Here is a 14,291-nt window from a genome sequence, read left to right as displayed (position 1 = left end):
GACATTTATGTCTTGCACAGAATAGGTTTACTTTTGTACTATGAAAGATAGTAAATTGACATAGGCTAGTTATTTTGCCATTTGTTAGGCCTACTCATCATATTGGCTGACGAAAAGTAAATGTGGAGAGTTCTTCCAATATCTTCAATATGTACCTCGGACATGGTTAAGGACACGCACAGTTGTGTCCCCGATGTGTCTGTCTTCACTTGTAGCCTGTGAGAAAAACCTGATCACTTGAGGGAGAGCCATGTGAGTGAGAGGTGCTTCAGAACATGCAGCACTCATGGAGGAGGGCACAACGCAGCACTCCGGGCCGAGGGCACGAAGGGCACTGGCCGCAAAAGGTATGGATTTTTTATGGTGCATTACGGCCAAACAAAGGGGATGCCGCCGGGAAATTCGAGCCGTTATCAAGTGCTTGTCAAATTGTGAATGAGAGACTGATGAAGTGTGTACAGCCTGCACAAAAAACAAAGAGGAGCTAACGCCTTTCAAGCGACTTTTTTCAAATCATCAATAGACTCACATCATGCAGCCTTACAATGTATTAAACATCAAAACATATAGCCCAACGTTTGTAGAACAACTAAAGTTACATTTATTTGTTAACTGCTCAACACAGAATAGCTGCATGTGCGCACTCCCTCAAATCATTTGGAGAAAATATCCTTTCTATTTAATTCAGCTTAGTTCAAGTGTATTCTTCATACTATAATATAAAATAATGCCACGGAATTCTAAGCTAATCGTGTCTGCTAAATGAACTAGTGTAGCCCACAGCCATTTGGCATAGCCAGATCAGGACCTAACATAAGGACAGCTCAACTTCTGCTCTTCTAAAATAGACTACATTTTCTTCATATCATGTTTCTTTACACCTGTCTAAAAAATATATTGAATTTATTGTGAAGGTGTAGGCTATATTACATGAGTTATTTGCTTGACAATCACCGGTTTATACGTGTGCATGTTTTTCTCATCTGGCGAAAACAAAAGCTGATTCAAAGGGGGTGTGTCAGATTTCAAAACTCTTCCGCGGTAGGATACACATGAGTATCCTTGATGAAAGGTGGCTATTGAGGAGGGGAGGACGCTTCTGTTCACCTACTAACGAATTGACATCTCCCCAACCACTCAACGGTTTCCGTGTCAAGAGAGAGAACGGAGGAGAGAGGGTGGAAGACAGACTTTTGCTCAAATGAGAAAATGCTTATGTCACCTGAGCGAGCAAAACAGTGCCCCTCTGTCTTACTATATGTAGCTCATGTATCTGATGCCGTCTGACCAAAAAGAGTATGACATGTCATGCACATGGGCAACCCATACCGAGGCAGATGGGTGCTGTTTCGCTCGGATGCTTTATCTGGGATTGTTGCGTCTTTATGTCGACGTGCGTCTCAGTCAAATAAATGATCAATATTTAAATATTTGATTTCGATGGGCAAGGAGGTACAGTAGGGCGGGCCTGGCCCCATAAGGCCCACCCATAACGCTGGCCCTGTCTCTCTCTCTGGCCATCTCTCTCTCTACACACACACACACACACACACACACCAAATCCTCTGTTGGTTGAGTTATTGAAGGTGCACCTTCAAGTCTCTCTGACGTCGATCACACTTGGACAACCGCCACCATGCATCTTATAAAATCTAATTTCAGGTCTCTCTCTATCACTCTCTTACTCGCTTTATTTCACCCCATTCAGTGTCTTCGGAAAGAATTCAGACCCCTTGACTTGTTCCACATTTTGTTATGTTACAGCCTTATTCTAAAATGGATGAAATGTTTTTCTCAGCAATCTACACATAATAATCCATAATGACAAAGCAAAAACAGGTTTTTAGAAAAAACAGAAATACCTCATTTACACAAGTATTCAGACCCTTTGCTATGAGACTCGAAATTGAGCTCAGGTGCATCCATTCCAAGACTCAGCCCATGAGAAACAATAATCTCTGGTCTGATGAAACCAAGATTGAACTCTTTGGCCTGATTGGCAAGCGTCACGTCTGGCACCTGGCACCATCCCTACGGTGAAGCATGGTGGTGGCAGCATCATGCTGTGGGAATGTTTTTCAGCGGCAGGGACTGGGAGACTAGTCAGGATCGAGGGAAAGATGAACGGAGCAAAGTACAGAGAGATCCTTGATGAAAACCTGCTCCAGATCGCTCAGGACCTCAGACTGGGGAGAATGTTCACCTTCCAACAGGACAACGACCATAAGCATACAGCCAAGACAATGCAGGAGTGGCTTCGGGACAAGTTTCTGAATGTCCTTGAGCGGCCCAGCCAGAGCCCGGACTTGAACCCAATCGAACATCTCTGGAGACACCTGAAAATAGCTGTGCAGCAACGCTCCCCATCCAACCTGACAGAGGAATGGGAAAAACTCCCCAAATACAGGTGTGCCAAAATTGTAGCATCATACCCCAAAAGACTTGAGGCTGTAATCTCTGCCAAAGGTGCTTCAACAAAATACTGAGTAAAGGGTCTGAATACTTATGCAAATGTGATATTTTTTATATTTTTGTTGCAAGAATTTCTAAAAAACTGTTTTTGCTTTGTCATGATAGGGTATTGTGTGTAGATTTATGAGGGGAAAAAACTATTAAATACATTACAGCCTTGTTCTAAAATGTAACAAAATGTGGAAAAAGTCAAGGGGTCTGAATACTTTCCGAAGGCACTGTATATCTCACACAAACACATATACACACTGCAGAAAATAGAAACACACACACAGATAACGCCCACATGGACACACAGTAATAGCAGCAGATGAGCAACCACAGCTGAACAAAGTCCCTCTAAAAAGGCGCCGTCAAAACTCTTAACAAAACGCAGAGGTCCTTTTTCATTCCGGAGTCTGACTGTCCCATTCACATTTAAACCACCTCTGTTGTCTCTCCTCTCCTTCTCTGTCCCTCCCTCGCTTCCTCTCCTCCCAGCCCGAATCACAGCTGTCAGAGTTTTGACGTCTTTATCAACCTCGGTCATGACCCTGCCCTTCACAACTTAACAGAGTGTATTTGTGTGTGTGTGTGTGTGTGTGTGTGTGTCTGTCAAAGTTTTTGACGGCTTCATCAAGCCTGGTCATGACCCTGCTCTTAAAGGTGTGTGTGTATGTGCGTGTGTGGAGGGGTTGGGCGTAAGGGACATTGGGGGATAAAGTCGAGGGGAGGGGGGGTAACCTCTCTTATGTTTGTGTTCTTGCCCCCGTGTGAGCCCACTGCACCCCCTCTAACACCCCGACATAGTAACAATTGGGGGGACTGGGCTATCATTGATGCCTTATGCCGCAAATGGCCTCCTTATAGAACCCCCGCTCTATTCACAAACTAATTCCTCCTTCCTTTCCTCCCCCTCTCTCTCTCCAATCCTCCACCTCTATCCGCCGGTATCTCTCTGCACTATTTCTCTCTTTGTCTCTTCATAGCACTCTATAGCGCTAAAAAGTATTCTACTCATTCCCTGCCTCGCTTTGTCGTTTCTCTCTCCCTATTGGTCACCTGTCCATTGTTTGCAGGCCGCTAATTGATATGACGGAAAGACTTAATCTAGGTTCCAATCGGTCGTCAAGCCTGACAGTACTATGGCAAATCACTAGAGCGCTCCAGACCTGAGTGGGCTGTTTCAACTTAGAGTGGGGAAAAGGAAATACTTAAAAAGAGCTAGTCCTTCACTTCTGTTCAAAGGTGATCAGAGTCAAGGGTCTAGTTAAATCTTGTTAAAGAAAACAGCCTTTAGATGTCATTAACTCTGCTATGGATAAAGAGGGGGAGGTCTGGATGGAGAGAGAGAGGGATGGAGAGGAAGAGAGAGGGAGGGAGAGAACCTGGTGTCTGTCACATACAGAAAGGTTTGATAGCTATCCCTTTCTCTACTATCACAGACACACACATACACACACCTTCTGCTCGGTCCGCAGGCCTTTAAACGTTTAAGCTGTTTGTTATATAATTAGCCTGCTGGGATGGCCATAATAAATAAGATTGAGAGAATAAACCCACAGCTGTATATCATTCCCTACTGAAGCACTGACGCTCAACTGGTGTGTGTGTGTGTGTGTGTGTGTGTGTGTGTGTGTGTGTGAACAGAGACTCTCTATTCAGAGAGAGTAATGGCGTGCTATAAAGCTGTCTTCAGAACGTCTGTTCCCTCCAGTCTCGCCTATTTCCCTCACTCTCTCTTCCAGAGGTCCAAGAGCTGATGACTTAACTTTAGCTCAGTCGACTACGTGCATACGCCCGGGGGTTCGATACAATTTAGAAGAAAATGTGGTCATTAAATTAAAAGTAAATCAAATGCCTTACCCTGACAGACTCCGCTCTTCTCCTCGTATCCCAAGTTACAGACACACCCACCAATGGGGACCAGCCATTCCCCGTCTGCGCCACAATACATCTTGGGCTCCTCCCTCTCTTCTGATTGGTTCACGCACGACCCCCTGACCTCCACTAACGAGGAAGTGTCAGCTCCGGTGTTGGTATCTGGGAAGGTTGCTAAGTTGCGGACAGTGAGGGGGCAGGTTTTGTAGAAGACACGTACGGAAACCAGAGCGATGCAGGCGCCAACATCCTGGAACGCCAGGTAGAAACCCTTCCGGGTTGTGACCTTTACGTCACGCACCTCAGTGTTCAGCTTCATGATGCGGTCCCCAATGTCCACCTGATCATTGTAATAATAACAGAATTACTGATAATAAATAGCCATAAGAACACAACAATGTTACTTCCTTGTAATTTTCACATTGAAAAAACATAATCAACACACCATCAGATCTTAAAATTTAACAAAGAGATGAAAAAAAAAACAAGAGTCCTAACCTGAGTGAAGCTCTCGTCGGCTGCCACGGTGTCGATCTTGAGAAAGTTGCTCTCTCTGATGTAGTGCTCTCTGTCGTTGTTAGACTCATAGTAGTAGAGGTTGAAGGTCTCCTTACAGGTGCCGGTGACTCCAGGCAGGCTGTTACAGTCCCGGAGGGTGAACTTGATCTCGACGTAGATGCGCTGCGCTCCAGACCGAGGGATCCAGTCGGTTCTAAGCCAGTTGCTCTGGCTGGGTTCCATCACGTTACACACCTGGTACGTTCTGATAGGGACGTTCTTCTCATCCATGATGCTTACCTCCTCCCACTGGGAACACACACATTCTGACCATTAGACCAAAGTCACTTCTAGTCATCAATCAGCTTCAGTGACGACAAAACCTTCCGTGCGTTTATCTTGGGATAGTTTATCAAGGACGTTTTATGGACTTGCATGGTGACCTTGCCTAACTATGGCATCTTACTACCATGGAATAGTAATGTGGCCTCCCACTCCCTGCTGGTGAGAGCTTTAGACGGACCGAGGCAGAGAGTGTGTGTGTGTAGAGGTGTTCTATAGGAGCTGTCATAGAGTATGGCTCCAAGTTTTATTCCCTCCTTTGGAGTCTTTGTTGAAGGACAGAAATCACAGCTGTCACAGTCGTAAAGCTGTACACTGGCCCCGACTGTGATGTGGAGAGGGGTTTGTGTGTGTGTGTGTGTGTGTGTGTGTGTGTGTGTGTGTGTGTGTGTAAGCAATGGGTGGGTGTGGGTATGCTGGCAATCAAAGGGCTCAGTGTGTGGGGACCAGGACCTTGTCAATCAAGCAGTTCAGTAAAAGAAAGTGAGCGCAGGGAGACTGGAGAGGAGTCAAGTTCACCAATAACTCTTAAACTAACAAAGAGGCTGGAGAGAGTGAAAGTGAGCGAGAGAGGGTGTGCATGCAATAAAGACAGAGGGAGATGGAGACTGCAGTAGAATGCCATCTAGCTTGGATTATAGGGTATTTAAAAAAAGACTCACCCATAGTCTACCTGTGTACAATTATGCATTACAAACACATGTTCTCACTGAAATAGGTTATTTTGTCTCGGCAGGACCACATACCCCTCCTTCTGTTGGACTTGCCGCCCATTTCAGCTCGCCAGGAACTGTCCTTGTGTCCAGTAACGTCCCTGAAACACACAGTTACAAACAGGTAGGGAAGGTGATTTCCACTTTCCATTGGCAGCTACTCTTAGGCTCAACAAGAACCCATACATACTGTATTCATACAGATGCAGATATGGAAAGAAAATGACAAGATCGATAAAATATCACAAACAGACAGACTATCTCAAATATACTGGAACGAATGTATAGATTTTGGGCTAAACGTTACACATATAGCTCGCCCATGACACTGTGTTGGGATTAACCGGAGCCCCTGTACATTTATTATTGAACCTTTATTTAACTAGGCAGGTCAGTTAAGAACAAATTGTTTTTTACAATGACAGCCTACACCAGCCAAACCCAGACGACGCTGGGCCAACGGGACTCCCAGTCATGGCCGGTTGTGATACATCCTGGATTCAAACCAGGGTGTCTGTAGTGACACCTCAAGCAATGAGATGCAGTGCCTTAGATCACTGCGCCACTCGGGAGCTCCAACATTGACTCTGTACCGGTATGCCCTATATATAGCCTTGCTATTGTTATTTTACTGCTGCTCTTTAATTATTTGTTACTATAATTTCTTATTTTTTACTTAAAACTGCATTGTTAGTTAAGGGCTTGTAAGTAAGATTTTCACTGTAAGGTCTACCTACACCTGTTGTATTCGGCGCATGTGACAAATACAATTTGATAAAACCCGTAGCGCAAAGGCCGTAGGTCACTGCTTAAACCGAAAATGTTTGACGTTTTACTTGTTAGAAATGTGAATTTGGAGGTTTCAATTGTGCCCCTGTTCGAACTGCTTTAGGCTGAATAGGCTACTGACTGCATAACATTGAAATTCAGCTCAAATGAAACGGCATTCTGAACCTGATAAAGAAAGATAGTATGGGAGGCAACCGCATACATTTTTTGATTGCAGTGATTGCGATTATCATTCATCATTATAAGCTAGTGAAACAAATAGTTGTATAACAGTCAAATGAAAGAGGACAACGGCGTTTTCCAGGCAGCGGGTAGGAACTCCAAGTATGTACATGCGAAATAAGAAATATCAGTTTCCAATAGTGCCCGAATATGAAGGGAAAAACGGACCCTCAATTAAGACACGTTAAGTAGCCTAACCAAATATTTCGGAGAACCGTACACTCCCCCCTTAAGCCTAAACAATTCCAAAACACTGATTTCCTTACCTTCGTTAGGTGGATACACTCGGGCGGCGGAAATAACTGTAAACATCCATATAAACGCACAAGTTGTTTTGCAAAAACTCGCAGCCATTTGTGCTGTGTGGAAGTGTCTCCGTTTAGCTCCGCGCATCCCTCTTGGAAAACTGTGTGTGTGTGGGAATGATACTTGGAACGCTGTGGGCAAAAGGAGGTCTCTCGCGTTCCTTCTGACGCAGTTGTAGGTATCTTCTCTTCTCTGGTCAGCGGTATCTCGCTGGCATAGGGTGTAAGTGTTTGTCAACGTGTGAGTTGTTATATGTCATATGTGTAGATTATGTTGTAATGTCTGCGTGTTTTACCTGTGTTCCTGGCAATTAAGTCACTGACAGTAGGGTGACAACATCACACTAAGCCTGCGTCATTGATTCGTCATGATGAGCCAATATAACGTGATCGTTTCGATAAATCAACAGACAAGCTTTTAACGAAACATTTGTAGTATGTGACAAATAATAACCTTTTTTTGTTTGGGATAGAATAGGACTAATTTAAGATAGAAAACTGCTTATAGATTGAAACAAAAGTGATAGATAAAATAGTGTGCTTTGGAACTGTGAACACATCAAATATGAAGACCTCTTCCCACTGGGCAAAAAACTGGTTGAATCAACATTGTTTCCACGTTATTTCAAGCCAAACAAATATATGTGATGACATTTAATCAACGTGAAAAACTGTTTCGATTTGCTAAAAGTAATCAATTTAAGGGCATTTCATCTTTCTTTCACCCAACTTTTAACCTAAATCCAATGACATAGTGACCTTTTTGGTTGATTTCACATTGAATTCATGTTAGTTGAAATATAAATCAAAACTAGACGTTTAACTGACATTCTTCCCAGTCAGTAGGTTGTTTGTTGCTTGCTGAATTGCAATGCCTCACTGAAAAGGATGGAGGAAAAACAAGAGGGAGATAGCGCCCCCTGTCGTTAGCTCATATCTCTCTCTACCTGACGCTCTTCCATTGGGAGTGAGATCTGGGGTGATGGTGATGACCTCAATAGCCTAAGGCATGTGTTGGGTGGATTACTTTCTAAATGTAATCAGTTACCGTTACTAGTTATCTGTCCAAAATTGTAATCAGTAACATAACTTTTGGATTACCCAAACTCAGTAATGTAGTCTAATTACGGCAGGTAGCCTAGTGCTTATATTGTTGGGCCAGGAACCAAAAGATTGCTGGATCAAATCCCTGAGCTGACAAGGTAAACATCTGTTGTTCTGCCCCTGAACACGGCAGTTAACCCAGTGTTTCCTCATAGGCTGTCATTGTAAATAAGAATTTGTTCCTTACTGACGTGCCTCGTTAAAGAAAGGTAAAGTAACATTTAGTTACTTTGAGATGACTTTCCCCTCAAGAGGCATTAGAAGACAAAAATGTATGTTACCAATGTAACGACATCTAAATGTAATTTTATGGGTTGGTTATGTAGGATTCTTCTAACCCATTGCTTTCTAATACATATAATAATAATATTAAATTATATTTTCACATGAATGTATATAATTTATAAATCCAAAAATGGATGTAGCAACTACAGATTGTCCCTTTAAGGCTATCAAAAGTGTGCGAGTTTGAACATGTGTCCATTAGGCCTATGGAATTAGATTGAGCAATAAAAGCCCCGCTTTTATTCCATAGGCTGGGATCCGCACTGTGCATCTGTTGCAAGAGAACATTTTTTCACTGGCTGTCCACTGGTTTCAAAAACAATGATTGATAGGAAGCTTTATGAATTTAAAAGTAATCCTCAAAGTAATCATCTAGTTTTTCAAAAGTATCTGTAATCCAATTACAATATTTTTTACGGGTAACGTAACGGATTACAGTTACATATTTGTTGTAATCCCTTACATGTAACGGATTACGTGTAATCCATTACTTCCCAACCCTGCCTAAGGCTATGACAACTACACAATAAGAACTGTAACACTGTCAACATAAAAAGGGTCTTAAAAACCAGCAACTTTGCTGTTATGGTATAAGCGCACTACCGTGCCATAACGATCCAGACCTCTTGGCAAAGGTCATACTATGCTTACGTCGACCGTATACAGGTAGTCCACTGAGGCAAGCACGCACCACAGCCATTATTACACACTCTGTTCTAAAAAAAAGTCAGACTCCATCCTGTGCAGGCTGTGAAGGCGTAGAGGAAGAACAAAGAGAGGGGGTTGCGTCCACCCACACCTTCACTCTCTCAATGGAGTGGCTACAGAGAGAAACCCAGTGGATATCTCTTAAGAGAAAAGACACAGGTCCTTTACTACAGCCTGTTATAGCTGTTTATCACACCCCGACTTGGAAGTCTACGATCTTTAATTCCGCCCTATCCACGTCTAATATTGCTTTCAACAGGGTCACGCGAGTTGTACGTGTTTTGTTTAGAGCTCTACCTAGAGAGTTTGAGATTGAGGTAAATTGAGGTCTTTTATCATATTGAAACTTGTTCAGCTCGATAGAGAGTGTGAGAGTGTGTAACTTTTGTGCTGACCTCAATTTAGAGACAGAGGGAGAATTTACTGTGTGTGAGACCTGTATGTGAATTGTATGTGTTCGCCATACACTTTCCATCTCAGTGTATGGGGCCATTCTCAGGTCCGGGCGGGGCCCTTAGTACAGGGTGTTTGTGTTTCTCCAGGGTCCTATTCTGAACGTCTTTGTGTCATTTCGGTTGCTCAGGCGAAACTATCCCATCCCCCATAATGCACCATAATGGAACCAGGAAGAGCATCTGGTGCTTTGAGACCGAAACCCATCGCCTCACATCGACCCGTCACTCACCGCCGCAGACCATAATGCCGTTTTCACCACCTTATTTTTCTCCAAACCCACGACAGACTGCGCAATCACAAAGACCCAATTAGCCGAGAGCGGGTGGCAGCTTCGCTGTGGAGCCGGTGTCCAATCACATCGAGCTGTGGAGAGCAGGGGCCTATCGAACGCGGGTGCCAGTGGGCAGACCCTCGCCACGGGTCGGAGGTGACACAGTGACATTATGGAGTTGCAGGCCGTTGTTTAGGCTCGTTGGTGTCAGTGTAGTTTTGATTGATGACCGTCGTGATGGTGTTTCCATTCTCCTGTGGGATTCCCAGATCTGAAGAGTGAACTCCCACTGCGGCCCCCGAGCCTTCGGCCCCCACACACACGTTTTGTTCCTATAGGGCCCCAGATGGCTCCTACTGCCCACACATCTATATTGTGTGTGTGTGTGTGTGTGAGAGAGAGTTTGTGTGTGTGTGAGCACCCCTCAACCCCTCTAGCTTCCCTTAATTACTAGAAAGCCTAAACCCACCAAAACCCACTAACCCGCAGAAGAGCTCCTGAAGACACAGTGAGGTCATCTTGGCCCTCTCCAAACCCCCTCCTCAAATCACCAACTAACTCCTCATGCCTCCCACAGACACCATCGGGTACTCGTCATAGAAGTAGTGATAAAAGGAGTCATGGGGAGAAGTTCACAGAAGGGCCCTTTAACAGTGTGACAAATATAAGTCTAACTGCTTTGTAGACACATCGCTGAGAAGGATAGGGGGATGCTTGTGTATGGAGAGATGTTGGACATGTGTTGTGTGTGTGTGTGTAAGGAGCTCGGGCAATGAGATATTTTTCAAATAGCATGTCTCACTCTCTCTCTCTGTGTTAGAAACACGACGGTCAGTTCACAGTGATCCAGTTGGTGGGGATGCTGCGTGGCATCGCGTCGGGCATGAAGTACCTGTCTGACATGAGCTACGTTCACCGAGACCTGGCTGCCCGCAACATCCTGGTCAACAGCAACCTGGTCTCTCTATGTATGTATGTATGTATGTATGTATGTATGTATGTATGTATGTATGTATGTATGTATGTATGTATGTATGTATGTATGTATATATGTGTGTGTGTGTGTGTGTGTGTGTGTGTGTGTGTGTGTGTGTGTGTGTGTGTGTGTGTGTGTGTGTGTGTGTGTGTGTGTGTGTGTGTGTGTGTGTGTGTGTGTGTGTGTGTATATATGAATGAATGAGCTGCAGGTCTGGTAAAGGCTCTAGGGATGTAAAAGATATGTGGGTGGTTAAGACAGAAGAACAAAGGAGGAGAAGAAGAGGACAGAAGTGTTGCTAGTGGAGCTTCTGTATGGGGCCTTTCAAAAACCTCCTCCTATATCACGTACACTCCACGAACAAGAGTACGGGTTAACTGACAACACAATCTGTGCTATTATATTGAGGCTCAAACATAGAAAGAGGGTAGCAGATATTTGTGTGTGTGTGTATGTTCACGTGTGTGACCAGAGCCCACAGTTAACGGAGCATCATTAACATGCCTGAGGCGTAGTGGCGAGACCTAGGGATCGCTAGCATCTGTCACACCACTCTGAGGGAGCACAGACACACACACACATGAGTGTACACACAGCTGATGTGATTCCACTGAGCCACCGGCTGCTCTAAGGGAGGGCTGGGGGAGAGTTGGCGGAATAAGACTCCAGGTGCATCAAGTCTAGCATGATGGTCCTCTCCTCTCTTTTCCTTCATATGCTCTGATGAAAGGACTAAAGAGGTCAAATCCCCTTGCAATCCTCTGCCATAATGTATCTGCTGGCATTTGTGTGTGTGTGTGTGTGTGTGTGTGTGTGTGTGTGTGTGTGTGTGTGTGTGTGTGTGTGTGTGTGTGTGTGTGTGTGTGTGTGTGTGTGTGTGTGTGTGTGTGTGTGTGTGTGAAAAAAGGTTTAAGTTGCCAACAGAGGAAGAAGAGCAGCAGGTGTCGTCAGTAAACCCAGGAGGAGTGTGTGTCCTTTTATTTGTTTGCTTACTTTGACACTAAAAGAACACAGCCAGGGAACCTCTCCCCTCTTTTATTCTCCTTCTCTCCCCCCTCCCTCTCGTTCTATTGCTGTCTTTTCTTGTTAGCATGTGGTAGAAAGATAACTTTTTACGCGTTAATCTATGTGTGGGTATCTGTGAGTGCGTGAGTCAGTGTGTGCGGTTATGTAAAGTGAAGTGATATGATGCAGAACACGTTTGTTCTCTCCATCCATCCATCTGTTGTGCTGGCGTCTTGTTGGCGGCTCGCTCCTCAGGAACAGGGGAACACTTTCTCCCTCTCTCCAACTGGTACACTAAGGCAGAATGAACAGATCACTGCATTCCCAAGGGAAAGAGAGAGACGGGTGGAGTGAGTGAGACAAATCGAGAGAGAGAGGCAGTGAGTGACTGGGAAAGAAAGATAGGAAAAAGAGAGAGGGTTGTGGGGTGGTGGTAGATTCCGTGGTGGCCTTGGTTCTGTCTGTCTGTCAGCACAGTCTGCGGCGCACACTCTCAGGTCACCTGGTGACCCCGCAGGCTCCATCCTGCCTCTCACCCCATGCACGTGTGCGTGTTTGTATGTGTGTGTATGTTTGACCAAACCACACGAAAACTGACAATACACCTCTCAACATCTCCCTCTCTCGCACACCCTGAGGTCTCCGACACGACTCACATGGTTATATATAACCAACCACGAATAGTTCCAAAGTGTGTGTCTTGGGTGCGCGTTTGTGTGTGTGTGTCCTTCTAGAGGGAATGTACTATGATTCTCATCCGTCTTGGTAGTTTGTGTCACTCTGTTGATGGATGCTATTCATCAAGGAAAAAGGCTTAGGGCTAACTACTATTCACCAGCCATTAATTATGTCAGTCAAGAGGATGCTCCGCTGTATGTGTGCGTGTGACATTCTAGAATGAGAATCGTTATAATCTAGTATCTAAATCGTTGCTGGTAATTCACACTTAATGACACAGTACTTGTTCAATTGGAGAGGACTTGAGGAACACAAGCTTCCACTGAAAGTTTAAGGCAACGTCTTTGCAGCTTCTGTTGCCCCACAGCCCATGCAGGAGAGAGGTGACCAGAGGACACCGTGTGTGGGTGGGCAACTCAAAGGGACTCCCTGCCTTTTCCACCATTTTGGGAGGGCGAGTGAGAGAGAGGCCCAAGGCGAGACATATGTGGACAGGGAAGACTTTCTTTCTTGCTCTCTCTCTCACACACACACACACACACACACACACACACACACACACACACACACACACACACACACACACACACACACACACACACACACACACACACACACACACACACACACACACACACGTGTTTGCTTATGCAAACATTTAGCTCTTTTGTGTTGGACAACATTCGTGCTGAACTCAAACACACATCAACACTCACATGCCACTGTATGGGAGCACCACTAAATAAACACAGACTCACATGCCACTGTTACTGAAAACAAACACATGATTACAGGGCACAAGAGCCACAATAAATCAAAGTGGCAGAGGAGGTGGGGAAAGAAGAGGGGAGAGAGAGAGAGAGAGAGGAAGAGTGAGTGAGCAAAAGAGATTAAAGGTGTCTTCTCAGAGATGGATCTCTCTGTAGATCTCTCTTTGAGTGAGCACAGGGAAGGAAACAAAGTGAACTGTGTTATGAGGGAGATTACTTGGGGATTAGATGTAAACAGATGATTGCACATATCAGGCCCTTGTTGCACTGATGAGACAGGACAGACACACGTGCGCACACACACACACACACACACACACACACACACACACACACACACACACACACACACACACACACACACACACTACAAAGCAGCTCTACACCAGCCCTCTGATAACAAAGCATTAACTTGGGTATTACATAGCAAAGCTTTGAGAGCAGAAAGGAGAGAAGAGGAGACAGAAAACAAGGAAGAGAACAGTAGACTCTCCCAACAGGAAGTTGGTTTTGAGATCCGTCACTCGTCACCTTTGACTTCCTGTCTCTGTCTGTTGACAGCCCCCTCCGCCATGTTTGTTCTTTCACACCAAACTAACAACACTCACACACATGCAGGAGGAGGGTGAAGGAGGGAAGTGTCAAATAACCAATCATCACTTCTTTCTTTGCCTTCTTCATCTCTCAGTACTTCAAGGATGAGAGGACAACAAGGCCCTGTGTTTTGCATGGCAGAGACAGAGAGAGAGCGAGACAGACAGGGAGAGACAAACACCAAGATAGACCAACTCACGGAGAGTTCCTCTGAACCTGCTTGATCCATTTTTATTTTTTATA

General features: G+C 44.8%; 1 protein-coding gene across 1 annotated transcript in view; it reads right to left on the bottom strand.

Annotated features, from left to right (window-relative positions):
• Positions 1 to 7,208, bottom strand: part of LOC120020606 (ephrin type-A receptor 4-like) — a 28,653-nt gene extending 21,445 nt beyond the window's left edge. Inside the window, exons 1-4 of the mRNA XM_038964312.1 lie at positions 7,163 to 7,208; positions 5,919 to 5,986; positions 4,831 to 5,139; positions 4,318 to 4,672 (exon numbers count right to left, since the gene is read on the bottom strand). Coding sequence (XP_038820240.1) covers positions 4,318 to 4,672; positions 4,831 to 5,139; positions 5,919 to 5,986; positions 7,163 to 7,208 — 778 coding nt within the window. The remainder of the gene's footprint in view (positions 1 to 4,317; positions 4,673 to 4,830; positions 5,140 to 5,918; positions 5,987 to 7,162) is intronic.
• Positions 7,209 to 14,291: the final 7,083 nt, after the last annotated feature.

This window comes from Salvelinus namaycush, chromosome 25 (genome assembly GCF_016432855.1).
Source record: "Salvelinus namaycush isolate Seneca chromosome 25, SaNama_1.0, whole genome shotgun sequence".
In the NCBI taxonomy this organism is placed as follows: domain Eukaryota; kingdom Metazoa; phylum Chordata; class Actinopteri; order Salmoniformes; family Salmonidae; genus Salvelinus; species Salvelinus namaycush.
The sequence above is the reverse complement of the archived record's forward strand: the minus strand, read 5'-3'. Positions and strand labels throughout refer to the sequence as shown.